Below are 19,215 nucleotides of genomic sequence, written 5' to 3'. Positions count from 1 at the left end.
GAAACGACAGTCCATCATTCCTTTAAGACATGAAGGTCAGTCAATACAGAACATTTCAAGAACTTTTAAAGTTTCTTCAAGTGCAGTCGCAAAAACCATCAAGCGCTATGATGAAACTGGCTCTCATGAGGACCGCCACAGGAATGGAAGACCCAGAGTTACCTCTGCTGCAGAGGATAAGTTCATTAGAGTTACCAGCCTCAGAAATTGCATCCCAAATAAATGCTTCACAGAGTTAAAGTAACAGACACATCTCAACATCAACTGTTCAGAGGAGACTGCGTGAATCAGGCCTTCATGGTCGAATTGCTGCAAAGAAACCACTACTGAAGGACACCAATAATAAGAAGAGATTTGCTTGGGCCAAGAAACACGAGCAATGGACGTTAGACCAGTGGAAATCTGTCATTTGGTCTGATGAGTCAAAATTTTAGATTTTTGTGAGACGCAGAGTAGGTGAATGGATGATCTCTGCATGTGTGGTTCCCACCGTGAAGCATGGAGGAGCAGGTGTGATGGTGTGGGGGTGCTTTGCTGGTGACACTGTCAATGATTTATTTAGAATTCAAGGTACACTTAACCAGCATGGCTACCACAGCATTCTGCAGCAATACGCCATCCCATCTCGTTTGCGCTTAGTGGGACTATCATTTGTTTTTCAACAGGACAATGACCCAACACACCTCCAGGCTGTGTAAGGGCTATTTGACCAAGAAGGAGAGTGATGGAGTGCTGCATCAGATGACCTGGCCTCCACAATCACCTGACCTCAACCCAATTGAGGTGATTTGGGATGAGTTGAACCACAGAGTGAAGGAAAAGCAGCCAACAAGTGCTCAGCATATGTGGGAACTCCTTCAAGACTATTGGAAAAGCATTCCAGGTGTAGCTGGTTGAGAGAATGCCAAGAGTGTGCAAAGCTGTCATCAAGGCAAAGGGTGGCTACTTTGAAGAATCTAAAATATAACATATATTTTGATTTGTTTAACACATTTTTGGTTATTACATGATTCCATATGTGTTATTTCATAGTTTTTATGTTTTCACTATTATTCTACAATGTAGAAAATAGTAAAAATAAAGAAAAACCCTTGAATGAGTAGGTGTGTCCAAACTTTTGACTGGCACTGTACATACAAAGACAACAGCATGCCTGATTTCACTGTATGTATGGAGTCAACATATACCTGTCTATACTGTGTATGTTTATAACACAACATGGGCCAGCAGAGGGACTGTATGTGTGTGTGTGTGTGTGTGTGTGTGTGTGTGTGTGTGTGTGTGTGTGTGTGTGTACCTGATCCAGGTGAAGGGGCTCCACCACCACCAGCGCTGAGTCCTTTGAGAGGGTCAGAGGTCATGAGAGGGTCAGGGGTCATGGCTGAAGGGAAGGGGATGCTGAGACTACTACCACTGTGGGGGCTGGAGAACCCACTGAACGAGGGGGATGTCAACCCACCCAGCCCCAGCCCCGGTACCCTCTTCTCAGGCAGCAGGGGTGGCAGTCCCCCCAGTCCGCCCTCTCCAAGCCCCAGGTCCAGGCCTAGACCCAGGCCTAGATCCAGGCCCCCCAGCCCCTCCACTGCTTCCAACAGGCTGTGCTCCAGTCCCAGACCTCCATTCCCCAGCAGCAGAGAGGCTAAGTCCCCCTGGCTCTGGTACCCCTTGTTCCTCTCACCCCAGCTCAGGTCCCCAGATCCCTCCAGGCCCCTCGGGACCCCCCGGGGAGAGCTGTGGGCATTGGGGAGGCTGAGCGGAGACAGAGAGGGGGAGGGGGACGGGGAGGACAGGGACATAGGAGTCCTGTCCAGCCACACTGGAGGTGGAGTTTGGCTGAGGAGGAGAGAGGAGGGCAAGGTCAGATATAAACACAGATGTAGCTACAGTATAGTACACACACACACACGTTAGAGTGTGATTGCCAACAGTACCTGTCTGTGTGTGGGAAGGGGCTGCCTGACAATACAGACCGCATGGATCCGAACATTCTCTGACAGGAGGCGGTAGTGACAGACACTTCCGAGCAGAACAGCTGTCCTTCCGACGACACTGGAGTCTGGTTCATACTACTGTCCAGGAAACTCTGGGAATCTGCCAGGAAAATAACAACATATCCCTTTAAGACTGTGGTGTGGCTTCCCCTTTAACATTACAGGTAGGTGCATTAACACAGTACAGTATGTGACAGGAGGATTTGAGGAAACTTTCCCTTCTACATAATCCAAACAAGTTTGGTTTGAATTCTTCTCGTAGAATTTCCTTTTCCTACAAACTGCTCTTTGTGCCTTCTCTGTACAGCAGCCACATGTGTAGAAGGAAAACATAGGCTACAAAGATTAAGATCACTTTATTGGTTAATTGCACACAAAGTCCAACTGAAATTTGACTTCCGCTTTTTAACCCAACCAAAAGACACACATGCATACATTAATGCACCTGTTTTGGAGAGCCACATTGGGCTTCCGGGGAGCTGTTGTTGTGGGGGATACATGCTTTGATCAAGGGCACAATGGCAGGTAATGGCATCCAGGAATTGATACCCTCCGGTTGCCAACTCACTTCCTGACAGATTTTCCCCCTCAGACCCGGGATTTGAACTGGCAACCCTTTGGCTGATGGCTCGCCTCTCTAACCACTATGCTACCTGCTGCCCCCTGTCTGTTGGTCTCCTGCTCATATACTAGTCAAAGTCTTGCCTTTTAAACAATTTATGTCATCCCCCAAACATGAAAACAAGCGAAGAGAGAGAAACAGCGAAAGAGAGAGAGAGAGAGAGTTACAGAGAAAACATTCAGACATCATAAAGACCTCCTTGTATCCACTGCAGCCCCACTCTCACCCTCTCCTCCTCTTCCACTCTCATTCTCACTTTCTCTCTCTCTCTTCCCCATCTCTCTTCTCCATTGACTGAAGGCTGAGGAATTTGGGTTGAATTAAGTATTAGATTACATAACCACACACACGGACACATGCATGCACACACAAGAATGCGTGTGCGCACACACACACACATCCTATGGGCCCTGGTGAAAAGTAGTGCACTATATAGGGAATAGAATGACATTTGAGATGCAGAATTATATGTTTATGGTGACCTTACCCTACATTTTCATTGTAAACTAAAAGCTGGTGCAGATCTGGCCTGGGGAGGTCCGACTGTGTGTATGTGAGAGAGAGTGCATGTGTGGTTCACATGTTATAGGATAACTTTTGTTTAGATAAGCAAAAGTGTCTAGCAGAAACTGCCGATACAACCTAATATCACATCCATCCATCTATCTTTCTATCTAATCCTTTTTTTATGTCTGTCTGGAGTCTTGCGGAAGGAAACACTGCTGCTACTTCGCTCTCCAACCAAGCTGCATAGATTGAGGAACAAACTGCAGTGAAAAGGAATTTCAGCAACTGGAGGACAGTGGAAGTTATTTATTGTTAAAAGTACGACCAACATGTTTCGGCTCTTGGCCCTGTCTGCCTGTTGATCCTTTGCTGACCCCTCTAAGGTTCGAAAAGGATCAGACACAGGCCTTGAAGTCTAGATCTTAAAGGTCAATAGCCAAAAGGATGTGATGTCGCTGTCTGTCTAATTACAGCCAATCAAACACCAGCAACCACATTCCATGATGCAGTCACACACACACGGCACACCCCTTGTCTCAGCCAATCAGATGCCCTGTTTATAGGGAGTATCCCTATCATAGTTACACAACTGGAGTATGACTGTAAAAAAAAACTGGTAAACATAAACAACAACACTTCACAGTAGGATGACTCGCTCTAAAACTTTCCCACAGTGGCTCCCTGAGTTTCCTGAGATCATTCTGTTCCCATGAGTATTCCCATCCCATCCCATCCCGTCGGAGCGGTTTGTCCCATCGTCTATGATCCTCCTGTCTGTCCTGGTGTTCCAGTCTCGGCGCTTAACCCTGCTGCTTTTCCCATAATTACAGACGGACACTGACTGGGAACGCCGACCCCACCCAACCCCGCACTCGCACAGACACACACACACACACACACACACACACACACACACACACACACACACACACCCAACCCTGCTCCTGACTTTAACCTCTCTGAAACCTCTTCATAGAGACCGCTCACACACCATGGTGTGTGTCACTCTCTAATTAAACAGTCCTGATCAAACAGTCCTAATTAAACAGTCTAAAACGATAACCCTACTTTCTCACACCAGTGGCCCTACCTCTGTATCTAAGCAACACAGCATCCATAGCTACATACTCCAAGAGCAGCGTAATGAAAAACGTGACACAGAGAACTAGGCAAGGAAATTAAAAACACACACACACACACCTCTCCTCTTAACTCTTAGGGGTGGTTTTCCAGACCCAGACTAAGCCTAGTTTTTTACTAAAAAGCATTTTCAGTGGAGATTCTCCATTGACAGAGTTTCTTAGTCCAGGACTAAGTTGAATCTGTGTCTGGGAAACTGACCCTTTGTCTCTACTGTTACTGTTTTCCTCTTTCCCCTGGCTAGCTGTTCCTCCTCTCTCTCTGCTGTCCGGCCTTCACAGAGTCTGACACCAGAGGATAAAGCCTCCTCAGTCTCAGTCAGGACAGAACCATGTAGAACCACTTCCAGATGGCAACGAACCATGGGCATGAATCACAAACACATTCAGGCAAGCAGACACACACACACACACACACACACACACACACACACACACACACACACACCCTTCTCTCCTTCTCTTGCTCTCTCTGTCTCCCTCTCTCAAACATACACTCACACTACACAGACACAAAGGCACAAGCATCCTTCTCTTCTCTGTTCTAAAGAGGATTCACAGACTCCCTATTGACCACAGGAATGTGCTCTCGTTCACTCCCCTCCACACACACACACCACGCACTGAGAGGTCCAGTCTGACAGCTGTTCACTGTGATCACAGACTTCAGCCTGACAGAATGAAGGAACAAGGGAAGGAGAGAGAGAGAGGGAAAATGAGGTGGAAACTGAGCTGCACTTCCTAACCTCCTGCCAAATGTATGACCATCTTAGAGACACATATTTCCCTCATATTACAGAGATCCACAAAGAATTCGAAAACAAACCCAATTTTGATAAACTCCCTTATCTACTGGGTGAAAAACCACAGTGTGCCATCACAGCAGCAAGATTTGTGACCTGTTGCCAAAAGAAAAGGGCAACCAGTGAAGAACAAACACCATTGTAAATACAACCCATATTAATGTTTATTTATTTCCCCATTTGTACTTTAACTATTTGCACATTGTTACAACACTATAAATATAGGGATGTAGCTCAGTTGGTAGAGCATGGTGTTTGCAACGCCAGGGTTGTGGGTTTGAAGAAGCACATTAAGATCCTGGAGTGGCCTAGCCAGTCTCCAGACCTTAATCCCATAGAAAATCTGTGGAGGGAGCTGAAGGTTTGAGTTGCTAAACGTCAGCCTCGAAACCTTAATGACTTGGAGAAGAACTGCAAAGAGGAGTGGGACAAAATCCCTCCTGAGATGTGTGCAAACCTGGTGGCCAACTACAAGAAACGTCTGACCTCTGTGATTGCCAACAAGGGTTTTGCCACCAAGTACTAAGTCATGTTTTGCAGAGGGGTCAAATACTTATTTCCCTCATTCAAATGCAAATCAATTAATAACATTTTTGACATGCGTTTCTCTGGATTTTGTTGTTGTTATTCTGTCTCTCACTGTTCAAATAAACCTGCCATTAAAATTATAGACTGATCATTTCTTTGTCAGTGGGAAAACGTACAAAATCGTACAAAAACTTTTTTCCCTCACTGTATATATCAATGAATTGGCGAGGGCACTATAACAGTCTATAGCACCCGGCCTCACCCTACTAGAATCTGAAGTCAAATGTCTACTGTTTGCTGATGATCTGGTGCTTCTGTCACCAACCAAGGAGGGCCTACAGCAGCACCTAGATCTTCTGCACAGATTCTGTCAGACCTGGGCCCTGACAGTAAATCTCAGTAAGACAAAAATAATGGTGTTCCAAAAAAGGTCCAGCTGCCAGGACCACAAATACAAATTCCATCTAGACACTGTTGCCCTAGAGCACACAAAAAACTATACATACCTCGGCCTAAACATCAGCGCCACAGGTAACTTCCACAAAGATGTGAACGATCTGAGAGACAAGGCAAGAAAAGCCTTCTATGCCATCAAAAGGAACATAAAATTTGACATACCAATTAGGATCTGGCTAAAAATACTTGAATCAGTTATAGAACCCATTGCCCTTTATGGTTGTGAGGTCTGGGGTCCGCTCACCACCCAAGAATTCACAAAATGGGACAAACACCAAATTGAGACTCTGCATGCAGAATTCTGCAAAAACATCCTCCGTGTACAACGTAAAACACCAAATAATGCCTGCAGAGCAGAATTAGGCCAATATCCGCTAATTATCAAAATCCAGAAAAGAGCCGTTAAATTCTATAACCACTTAAAAGGAAGCGATTCCCAAACCTTCCATAACAAAGCCATCACCTACAGAGAGATGAACTTGGAGAAGAGTCCCCTAAGTAAGCTGGTCCTGAGGCTCTGTTCATAAACACAAACAGACCCCACAGAGCCCCAGGACAACAACAACAACAACACAATTAGACCCAACCAAATCATGAGAAAACAAAAAGAGAATTACTTGACACATTGGAAAGAACAAACAAAAAAACAGAGCAAACTAGAATGCTATTTGGCCCTAAACAGAGAGTACACAGTGGCAGAATACCTGACCACTGTGACTGACCCAAACTTAAGGAAAGCTTTGACTATGTACAGACTCAGTGAGCATAGCCTTGCTATTGAGAAAGGCTGCCGTAGGCAGACCTGGCTCTCAAGAGAAGACAGGCTATGTGCACACTGCCCACAAAATGAGGATGAAACTGAGCTGCACTTCCTAACCTCCTGCCAAATGTATGACCATATTAGAGACACATATTTCCCTCAGATTACAGCGATCCACAAAGAATTCGAAAACAAACCCAATTTTGATAAACTCCCTTATCTACTGGGTGAAAAACCACAGTGTGCCATCACAGCTGCAAGATTTGTGACCTGTTGCCACAAGAAAAGGGCAACCAGTGAAGAACAAACACCATTGTAAATACAACCCATATTTATGTTTATTTATTTCCCCATTTGTACTTTAACTATTTGCACAGTGTTACAACACTATAAATATAGGGATGTAGCTCAGTTGGTAGAGCATGGTGTTTGCAATGCCAGGGTTGTGGGTTTGATTCCCACGGGGGGTATGACACATTTTTATAATAATAAAAAAATTATAATAATGTATGCACTCACTAACTGTAAGTCGCTCTGGATAAGAGCATCTGCTAAATTACTAATATATATATATATATATATATATATATATGATATTTAAAATTTCTTTATTCTTTTGGAACTTCTGAGTGTAATGTTTACTGTTAATGCCAATAAAGCCCTTAAATTGAAATTGAAATTGAAATTGAAATTGAAATTGAAATTTAATTTAATTTAATTTAATTTAATTTAATTTAATTGAGAGAGAGAGAGAGAGAGAGAGAGAGAGAGAGAGAGAGAGAGAGAGAGAGAGAGAGAGAGAGAGAGAGAGAGAGACCACGTATTCACCCTGCACACCCTAATTGACAAACAAACAAACCAAAACAAAGGCAAAGTCTTCTCATGCTTTATTGATTTCAAAAAAGCTTTTGACTCAATTTGGCATGAGGGTCTGCTATACAAATTGATGGAAAGTGGGGTTGGGGGGAAAACATACGACATTATAAAATCCACAAGTGTGCAGTTAAAATTGGCAAAAAACACACACATTTCTTTCCAGAGGGCCGTGGGGTGAGACAGGGATGCAGTTTAAGCCCCACCCTCTTCAACATACAGTGAAGGGAAAAAGTATCTGATCCCCTGCTGATTTTGTACGTTTGCCCACTGACAAAGAATTGATCAGTTTATAATTTTAATGGTAGGTTTATTTGAACAGTGAGAGACAGAATAACAACAAAAACATCCAGAAAAACGCATGTCAAAAATGTTATCAATTGATTTGCATTTTAATGAGGGAAATAAGTATTTGACCCCCTCTCAATCAGAAAGATTTCTGGCTCCCAGGTGTCTTTTATACAGGTAATGAGCTGAGATTAGGAGCACACTCTTAAAGGGAGTGCTCCTAATCTCAGTTTGTTACCTGTATAAAAGACACCTGTCCACAGAAGCAATCAATCAATCAGAGTCCAAACTCTCCACCATGGCCAAGACCAAAGAGCTCTCCAAGGATGTCAGGGACAAGATTGTAGACCTACACAAGGCTGGAATGGGCTATAAGACCATCGCTAAGCAGCTTGGTGAGAAGGTGACAACAGTTGGTGTGATTATTCGCAAATGGAAGAAACACAAAAGAACTGTCAATCTCCCTCGGCCTGGGGCTTCATGCAAGATCTCACCTCGTGGAGTTCCAATGATCATGAGAACGGTGAGGAATCAGCCCAGAACTACACGGGAGGATCTTGTCAATGATCTCAAGGCAGCTGGGACCATAGTCACCAAGAAAACAATTGGTAACACACTACGCCGTGAAGGACTGAAATCCTGCAGCGCCCGCAAGGTCCCCCTGCTCAAGAAAGCACATATACATGCCCGTCTGAAGTTTGCCAATGAACATCTGAATGATTCAGAGGAGAACTGGGTGAAAGTGTTGTGGTCAGATGAGACCAAAATGGAGCTCTTTGGCATCAACTCAACTCGCTGTGTTTGGAGGAGGAGGAATGCTGCCTATGACCACAAGAACACCATCCCCACCGTCAAGCATGGAGGTGGAAACATTATGCTTTGGGGGTGTTTTTCTGCTAAGGGGACAGAACAACTTCACCGCATCAAAGGGACAATGGACGGAGCCATGTACCGTCAAATCTTGGGTGAGAACCTCCTTCCCTCAGCCAGGGCATTGAAAATGGGTTGTGGATGGGTATTCCAGCATGACAATGACCCAAAATACACGGCCAAGGCAACAAAGGAGTGGCTCAAGAAGAAGCACATTAAGGTCCTGGAGTGGCCTAGCCAGTCTCCAGACCTTAATCCCATAGAAAATCTGTGGAGGGAGCTGAAGGTTTGAGTTGCCAAACGTCAGCCTCGAAACCTTAATGACTTGGAGAAGATCTGCAAAGAGGAGTGGGACAAAATCCCTCCTGAGATGTGTGCAAACCTGGTGGCCAACTACAAGAAACGTCTGACCTCTGTGATTGCCAACAAGGGTTTTGCCACCAAGTACTAAGTCATGTTTTGCAGAGGGGTCAAATACTTATTTCCCTCATTAAAATGCAAATCAATTAATAACATTTTTGACATGCGTTTTTCTGGATTTTGTTGTTGTTATTCTGTCTCTCACTGTTCAAATAAACCTACCATTAAAATTATAGACTGATCATTTCTTTGTCAGTGGGAAAACGTACAAAATCAGCAGGGGATCAAATACATTTTTCCCTCACTGTATATATCAACGAATTGGCGAGGGCACTAGAACAGTCTGCAGCACCCGGCCTCACCCTACTAGAATCTGAAGTCAAATGTCTACTGTTTGCTGATGATCTGGTGCTTCTGTCACCAACCAAGGAGGGCCTACAGCAGCACCTAGATCTTCTGCACAGATTATGTCAGACCTGGGCCCTGACAGTAAATCTCAGTAAGACAAAAATAATGGTGTTCCAAAAAAGGTCCAGCTGCCAGGACCACAAATACAAATTCCATCTAGACACTGTTGCCCTAGAGCACACAAAAAACTATACATACCTCGGCCTAAACATCAGCGCCACAGGTAACTTCCACAAAGATGTGAACGATCTGAGAGACATGGCAAGAAAGGACTTCTATGCCATCAAAGGGAACATAAAATTTGACATACCAATTAGGATCTGGCTAAAAATACTTGAATCAGTTATAGAACCCATTGCCCTTTATGGTTGTGAGGTCTGGGGTCCGCTCACCAACCAAGAATTCACAAAATGGGACAAACACCAAATTGAGACTCTGCATGCAGAATTCTGCAAAAACATCCTCCGTGTACAACGTAAAACACCAAATAATGCCTGCAGAGCAGAATTAGGCCAATATCCGCTAATTATCAAAATCCAGAAAAGAGCCGTTAAATTCTATAACCACTTAAAAGGAAGCGATTCCCAAACCTTCCATAACAAAGCCATCACCTACAGAGAGATGAACTTGGAGAAGAGTCCCCTAAGTAAGCTGGTCCTGAGGCTCTGTTCATAAACACAAACAGACCCCACAGAGCCCCAGGACAACAACAACAACAACACAATTAGACCCAACCAAATCATGAGAAAACAAAAAGAGAATTACTTGACACATTGGAAAGAACAAACAAAAAAACAGAGCAAACTAGAATGCTATTTGGCCCTAAACAGAGAGTACACAGTGGCAGAATACCTGACCACTGTGACTGACCCAAACTTAAGGAACGCTTTGACTATGTACAGACTCAGTGAGCATAGCCTTGCTATTGAGAAAGGCTGCCGTAGGCAGACCTGGCTCTCAAGAGAAGACAGGCTATGTGCACACTGCCCACAAAATGAGGTTGAAACTGAGCTGCACTTCCTAACCTCCTGCCAAATGTATGACCATATTAGAGACACATATTTCCCTCAGATTACAGCGATCCACAAAGAATTCGAAAACAAACCCAATTTTGATAAACTCCCTTATCTACTGGGTGAAAAACCACAGTGTGCCATCACAGCTGCAAGATGTGTGACCTGTTGCCACAAGAAAAGGGCAACCAGTGAAGAACAAACACCATTGTAACTAGAACCCATATTTATGTTTATTTATTTTCCCATTTGTACTTGTTTCCTATTTGCACATTGTTACAACACTGTATATTAGGGGTGTAACGATCCATCTACTACATCGATGTATCGATTCATATTCCTATGATCCAACTACATCGATCTGTGCTCGGCGAGTTGGCCTTTTGGACAACATATATCAATCTAACATCGTTTTAAAATGTAATAAATCGATTGTATCGATACTAGGAAATAACCCATTGGATTTAAGCACGTCAGACTTTATATGGATGTTTTTTCTTAGCACTTTTAATGATAAAGGCTTTAAACATTACTCGATTCAGTCTGCCTATCCGTGACGTCATCGCCCCGCGCCAGCAGCAGTGCAAAGGCGCAAAGACAACTAAACATAGCATGGCGGACGACAGAGGAGAAGCCGACGAGCGAGAAATTATCAAGCCACCATTGCGGTCCTTACAAGAAACAAGAATCTAGGAAACTTCACCTGCACTGTCCAGTATCCAGGTATTTATTTCAGTCACACTGGTTGAATTTTTGGCTAAAAGGTTACTAAATCGATTTCAAGTCACTGAATCGTTTCGGATCGTATCGTTCTAAATGAACCAATATCGTCCTTGAATCGTATCGACAACCACGAATCGTGATACAAATCGAATCGTTGTTAAAACAAATCGTTACACCCCTACTGTATATATACATAATATGACATTTGAAATGTCTTTATTCTTTTGAAACTTCTGAGTGTAATGTTTACTGTTAATATTTATTGTTTATTTCACTTTTGTTTACTATCTACTTCACTTGCTTTGGCAATGTTAACATACGTTTCCCATGCCAATAAAGCCCTTAAATTGAATTGAATTGAGAGAGAGAGAGAGAGAGAGAGAGAGAGAGAGAGAGAGAGAGAGAGAGAGAGAGAGAGAGAGAGAGAGAGAGGGAGAGAGAGAGAGAGAGAGAGAGAGAGAGAGAGAGAGAGAGAGAGAGAGAGAGAGAGAGAGAGAGAGAGAGAGAGAGAGAAGGAAGGGACTCAGACATGTGGAAAGGAGACGCAGCACTGCAGAGCCCGGATAGCTCCAGTTGGTAGAGCATCAGACTTTTAATCGGAGGGTCCAGGGTTCAAGTCCATGTTCAGGCGATGCATTTTCTCTCTAGCTAGCTCACTACATAGGATCTATAGTCATTGGCCATGGTGGGCTGATTTGCTGCTTCAGCACATTCTGTTACAGTGCTGAACACCACCCACACACACATTCCTGCACACATAAACAGACACACTCATTATTCTCATCCTATCTGGAAGTTATTCATCAAACTGAATAGTGCATAATATCCCCTACCACCTTTGCTCCCTTCCTCTCAGAAGCTGTCTAGAGCATTCGCCTGCACAGAAGAAAAACTAGCAGGCGGGTCCCTTTAAATCAGCTTCCCCTGTCCCCCTGTCTGTTGTGTTTGACCTGACAGCTATACTCACTGGAGTAGAATAGACCAGAGAGTTATGGGCAGACTGAAGAGTGGAGTGGACAATAACACTAACGCAAACAGAAGGACAGGATGTTGTGATCAGTGACCCGTCTCATAGAGTCCTACTGTATTTCCTGTCTGTCTGACTTCTCTAGGGACAGAGAGGATAGCCAGAGAATAAGGACAACTTCTAACAACCTCTGTGGTTCTTCAGGGAGTGATGTAGTGTGTATTGGGGATAGAAGGCCAATGCTTTTTAGAGCGTAATCACTGAGGTTGTTTGTGAAGGAGCTGCCAGGCCTATCAGTGAAGAATCCACAGGTTATCTTTATGACTTCTTTATGCTGCAGAAAGTCACATACAGACAGACAGACAGACAGACAGACAGACAGACAGACAGACAGACAGACAGACAGACAGACAGACAGGCAGGCAGGCAGAGAAAGAGAAAAAGAGCGGGGAAGATAGGGATAGAGGAGAGAGAGAAAGGCATATGCTAGACAACCACACAAGACAATTCCAGACGTGTGTAAATACCAGAGGTCTGCAGGAGAGAGGGAGAGAGACAAGTGTGTGTTCTCCGTCAGAGAGGCAAGCGTGCTCTCACAGAACCTCAGGATGTGAGATAACACTAGATAAACACATAGAAGGAATGACGGAAAGAGAAAGACTGAAAAAGACAAAGCGGAAGACATTAAAACAATAGAAACAGGCAAAACGAGACAGGCAAAACGAGACAGGCAAAAAGAGACAGGCAAAACGAGACAGGCAAAACGAGACAGGCAAAAAGAGACAGGCAAAACGAGACAGGCAAAAAGAGACAGGCAAAACGAGACGGCTAAAAATAATGGTCAAGAAAGCAAGAGAAAAAGTGGAAAGCAGAAAGAAAACATGAAGATAGAGAAAGAGAGAATGAAAGAGGGAATAAAAGAGTCAGTCTGCTCACTGCATGCTGGGACCACTGAACAGAGTCAATGCAACTGAGACGGGGATGCAGGCCAGCTAGTGGGTTTAAGCATTAGCACACACAACACACACAGAAAAAAACGGACAAACACACACTAGTTATGTGTCCAGTAACAGTACAGTACGTACCAAGAGAAGCAGTCATGATGGAGAGACTTTCAGAGGACTATCCCACTGTGTCTGTCTGGAGAAAAACAGAGCTGTACACTGCCACTTCCACAGCTCTCTCTGTCTGTCTGCTAAACAGATCTTCTCTCTCGCTCTCTCTCTCTCTCGCTCTCTCTCTCTCTCCCTTGCTCCTCTCTCCTCTCTCTCACTCTCTCCTCTCTCTCACTCTCTCCTCTCTCTAAAACTCTGAACTTTACTTATCTTTTTTTCTCCTGAATCTCCTTCCTTTGTCTCCTCTGGCTCAGCTGGTCTTGTCCATGTGGAGCTGAAGACTGTCTGCCTCCCTCCCGCCACAAATAAGAGACTCTTTTAAAAGAGAGAACTGTCTTTTCTCTCCCCCCACTCTATCACTCTCTCACTGCCCATTTCTCCCATCTTTCTCTCCTCTCTCTGTCTATTTGCTCTATCGTAAGGCAGCAGTGTGAGCTCTGTTTAGACTCCTGTGGTCGGCAGCAGGCTGAATGAAGTCATTTAGGATCTGGAACAGAACACAACAAAGACTAAGCATGTCCCATTCCTCCACTCCCCGTTGGAAAATAGTTCCCTGTTCGCATACAGACTTGTTTTGACACTGCTTGAGTCCAAATTCTCTAGAAGGAGGGAGCGTGGGAGGGGGAGAGGGATAGGCCCCCTCCCCTCCCCTCTCTTCCCCTTCTTCTCTCTCACTGACCACTCTGCATTGTCTCCTACAATCTGTTTCCTCCAATCAAAAGGCCTTCCTTAAGGTCAGGGGTCGCTCGTGTCCTTTTAAGGCGGTGGAGGGGGTGGAACTCAGGGTTCTATGGTCTCTCTGTCAGGGCATGTGTCACTACTTCCACCATCTGCTCTCTCTGCTGCTGCCCAAACACACACACGTACGCGCACGCACATGCATACACACAAACAGGCATGGAGACATACTGACCGTGTCTCCTGCTATATGTCTGACCTCAACACATCATAAATAACATCAGAAAACGTTCAATCTGATTGTGTTGGAGCAGCTCTCTTTTTTAATACTGACATATGGTACTCGACTTGTCCTATTCTGTCATCACAAGATCTGCTTGCTGCTCATCAGTCAGGAGTTATAGTTCTATGGAATGTGTATCTAACATCATGATTACCATTTTTTTTACATTTTAGTCATTTTGCAGACGCTCTTATCCAGAGTGACTAACAGTTAGTGAGTGCATACATTTATTTATTTTATTTTTTCATACTGGTCCCCCGTGGGAATCGAACACACAACCCTGGCATTGCAAGCGCCATGCTCTACCAACTGAGCTACACGGGACTATCACCACTAGTACAGTATGTATCACTGATCTTATTACAGTACTTCTCATGGTTTACTGTAGTGAGTTAGGCTCTCCTTTCCCATGTCATTCTACAGCAGCAGCACTCTACAGCTGTACTCTACAGCAGTACTGTTAGCCAGCCTGCCAGCTTAGTAGAGTCTGCCACTAGCACAGTCAGTGTAGTCAGCTCAGCTTTCCCCATTGTGACCGTGTCTGTGCCTCGATCTAGGTCGGGCAAAACTAAACATGGCAGTGTTCGCCCTAGCAACCTCACTGGAATAAAGACCTCCATTCCTGTCATTATTGAAAGAGATTGTGATAATATCTCACATCTCAAAATAGGACTACTTAATGTTAGATCCCTCACTTCTAAGGCAGTCATAGTCAATGAACTAATCACTGACCATAGCCTTGATGTGATTGGCCTGACTGAAACATGGCTCAAGCCTAATGAATTGATTGTGTTAAATGAGGCCTCTCTTCCTGGTTACACTAATGACCATATCCCCTGCGCATCCCGCAAAGGTGGAGGTGTTACTAACATTTACGACAGCAAAAAAGACTGAGTTTTTGTCTTTTGAGTGTCTAGTCATGAAATCTATGCAGCCTACTCAATCACTTTTTATAGCTACTGTTTACAGGCCTCCTGGGTCGTATACAGCGTTCCTCACTGAGTTCCCTGAATTCCTATCGGAGCTTGTAGTCATGGCAGATAATATTCTAATTTTTGGTGACTTCAATACTTCAACTACTGAAAGAGCTACTAATTCTACTGAAAGAGCTACTAATTCTCCCATCTCTCTCTCTCTCTCTCTCTCTCTCTCTCTCTCTCTCTCTCTCTCTCTCTCTCTCTCTCTCTCTCTCTCTCTCGCTCTAGCTCTCTATCTCTCTCACTCGCTCTATTTCTCTATCTTTCTCTCGCTCTCTCACGGTCACAGGACACTCACACACACACACACATACATCAGGATACAACATTACCTTGACATTCACTTTCTAAAACTCACCAACATAAACACAGACACAGTGACAAACAAGCACATACAGTACTTTTTCATGCATACACTCTCTCTCTCTCTCTCTCTCTGTCTCTGTCTCTCTCTCTCTCTCTCTCTCATCCCTGAGGACCTGAGCCCTAGGACCATGCCTCAGGACTATCTGGCCTGATGACTCCTGGCTGTGGCCGTCTCCAGTCAACCTAGTCGTGCTGCTGATCCAGTTTCTGCTATTTTGCCTGTGGCTATGGAACCCTGACCTGTTCACCAGACATGCTACCTGGTCCAGGACCTTTCTAGGCAGTTTTTCCTAGCCACCGTGCTTCTACATCTGCATTGCTTGCTGTTTGCTGTTTTAGGCTGGTTTTCTGTATAAGCACTTTGTGACATCTGCTGATATAAAAAGGGCTTTATAAATACATTTGATTGGATTTGATTTGATACTCTACACCAGTACTTTACACCAGTACTTTACACCAGTACTCTACACCAGTACTTTACACCAGTACTCTACACCAGTACTTTACACCAGTACCTTACACCAGTACTTTACACGAGTATGCTACACCAGTACTTTACACTAGTATTCTACACCTGTACTCTACACAAGTACTTGACACCAGTATTTTACACCAGTACTTTACACGAGTATGCTACACCAGTACTTTACACCAGTACTCTACACCAGTACTCTACACCAGTACTCTACACCAGTACTTTACATGAGTACGCTACACCAGTACTTTACACCAGTACTCTACACCAGTACTTTACATGAGTACGCTACACCAGTACTTTACACCAGTACTCTACACCAGTACTTTACACCAGTACGCTACATCAGTACTTTACACCAGTACTCTACACCAGTACTTTACACCAGCACTCTACACCAGTACTTTACACAAGTACGCTACACCAGTACTTTACACGAGTACGCTACACCAGTACTTTACACCAGTACTCTACACCAGTACTTTACATGAGTACGCTACACCAGTACTTTACACCAGTACTCTACACCAGTACTTTACACCAGTACGCTACATCAGTACTTTACACCAGTACTCTACACCAGTACTTTACACCAGTACTCTACACCAGTACTTTACACGAGTACGCTACACCAGTACTCTACACCAGTACGCTACACCAGTACTCTACACCAATACTCTGTGTGCCACTACTACTATTGTCCCTCAGATTCATGAAGCAAGGATATGCATGATCAACTCCACATTAAGACTAGTAAATAAGAATATTCCAGACTCCTGCCCCACTCAATGCACGCACGCACACGCACACACACACGCACAAACACTAATTCCTCCCTCCTTCCCCAATCCCCAGCCCCCATGTAATTGCTCTGGTGAGAGAGAGAGCGAGAGAGAGAGAGAGAGAGAGAGAGAGAGAGAGAGAGAGAGAGAGAGAGAGAGAGAGAGAGAGAGAGAGAGAGAGAGAGAGAGAGAGAGAGTGGTGGGAACCTGTGCTGGAGAGGCATGGGGGGCAGGGGGGACATGTTTAGAAGTGTTGCAGTAATCGCTCCCCACATCACAGCAGTGGCCCGGGGTAAATATGTGATTATGATAATAGCAGTAAACACAATAACTAAAAATCATTAAGTGAAGGAATGTACAATGCCAGACAGGACCTAATATGGCTGCCGAGTTTCCCAGACTATGATGGGAAAACAGGAAGCTATGTCTCCTCAGAAACTCTGCAGAGAAAAATACCTTTGTTCACTACTTTGTGTCTATTACTGTGTAGATCCACAAGACTATGTCAAGTCCCAAATAGCACCCTATTACCTATACTGTATATAGTGCACTACTTTTGACTAGAGCCCTATGGTCATAAGTAGTGCACTATAAAGGGAATAGTGTGCCATTTAGGATGTGATGTTAAAAGGACCTCAAACAACAGTCCTCTCTCAATGCACTCACCTTTTTGTCTGGTAAATATATTGACAATAAACAGGCTGTTTTACCCTTTAAAGGTTGTGTTCTGCTGTTGTCTTTGTGTTTGATACAAAGCAGAGCGGGAACAGTCTAAATATCAGTCAGGAGGTTTGACATTCATTCTCCTTCTCAGTGAATGGGTTTCAGGGCCTGCTGGCTTGCCTTGTGAAGGTCACTGTTAATCTGTATTAGACAGGGTCATGACTGATGTAGCCTAGTTCAGGACTAACTGAAAGGTGAAAGGACTGAAAGGTAACTACTTACTCTCACACACACACACACACACACACACACACACAAATTCCCTGCAGGATGTGTACCCTAGTGGTCTCTACTGGAAGTCACACCAGCTACACCCACAATTATATATTATATCGACAAGATAGTTGAGTGACCGCTCTAACAATGGAAATACATGTCCTCAAACATGGAAGTCAGGCGGGAGGAGGCGAGATCAGTTTGGACCATTCTAGCCAATGAGAGGGCAAATACATGTGTGAACAACAGGCACAACTCTGATATAAAGTAGTTTTTTTTTCTCCAAAGTTGCCGAAATTCCATGTGCGTCCACTTATATCAGTGCATTCGTAACAACCTAACCATTAGGAAACTTCTACTCAATCAAATAAGCCTCACGTAGCAAATTAGAAATTAAATGTTTTGTTGACCAAATTCAACACTCTCTCATCGACCTCCATACAAAAATTCCGTGGTCTTATTTTCGTGGAGAGATTTTGGGCGGAGTAAACCCTCTTGCTTCGCCTCTTCCTCTCTGGCTACACTCAGCCCATCTCCCAGCAGGACAGGAAGTGAGTGGACATCCTGCCAACAGAGGACACTTCCTCTCTTTACAGTGAGCTAATTATAGCCTGATTTACAGTATCAGCTGGACTGGCTTCTCTCAATGGGATAGAATGAGAATAATCTCTTTATTTTCCCCTGTTATCCTGTTGTCCCAGACCAAAATAACCTAAACAGGACAATGAACACCAATGAACACACAATTAATCTTACCAAACTCCTATCTTCTCCATATTAAGTTACCTATTCTTCTATAGTCTATATGGTTCCTGCACCTAGCCAAATCCCCCCCATGCCTTATCTTTCAGTATTACATAATGCAACCATGTGCACATTATCAGTGGAGAGGCCAGGTGCAGAGGGTATAGTGGGGGTTATAACAGTGAGGGTATAATTAAGCAATAAGGCCTGAGGGGGTATGGTATATTGCCAATTTACCACAGCTAAGGGCTGTTCTTTTGCGCGACACAACGCATAGTGCCTTGATACAGCCATTAGCCATGGTATATTGGCCATATACCACAAACACCAAAGGTGACTTATTGCTATTATAAACTGGTTACCAACGTAATTAGAGCAGTAGAAATAAATGTTTTGTCAGCCAATCAGCATCCAGGAGCCAAATTACCCAGTTTATAATAGGTTATGCATGCCAGTTTAGGATTCCACCCTGCCTCTGAACCCTGTCCAGCAACAATCCCAGCTCTGGTGTTTGGGTTTACACTGGGTCTTCATTCCAACCAAGCAGA

General features: G+C 44.2%; 1 protein-coding gene across 2 annotated transcripts in view; it reads right to left on the bottom strand.

The window, feature by feature from the left end:
* The window catches only part of LOC311114401 (tensin-3-like), a 37,360-nt gene that overhangs the window by 8,002 nt on the left and 10,143 nt on the right, over positions 1 to 19,215 (bottom strand). For both annotated transcript variants that reach the window (XM_084189658.1, XM_084189659.1), the window contains 2 exons: positions 1,932 to 2,091; positions 1,298 to 1,833 (listed from right to left, as the gene is read on the bottom strand). In XM_084189658.1, the coding sequence (XP_084045784.1) occupies positions 1,298 to 1,833; positions 1,932 to 2,091 (696 nt within the window). The remainder of the gene's footprint in view (positions 1 to 1,297; positions 1,834 to 1,931; positions 2,092 to 19,215) is intronic.

This window comes from Coregonus lavaretus (assembly GCF_964263955.1).
Source record: "Coregonus lavaretus genome assembly, contig: HAP1_SCAFFOLD_4790, whole genome shotgun sequence".
Lineage (NCBI taxonomy): Eukaryota > Metazoa > Chordata > Actinopteri > Salmoniformes > Salmonidae > Coregonus > Coregonus lavaretus.
The sequence above is the reverse complement of the archived record's forward strand: the minus strand, read 5'-3'. Positions and strand labels throughout refer to the sequence as shown.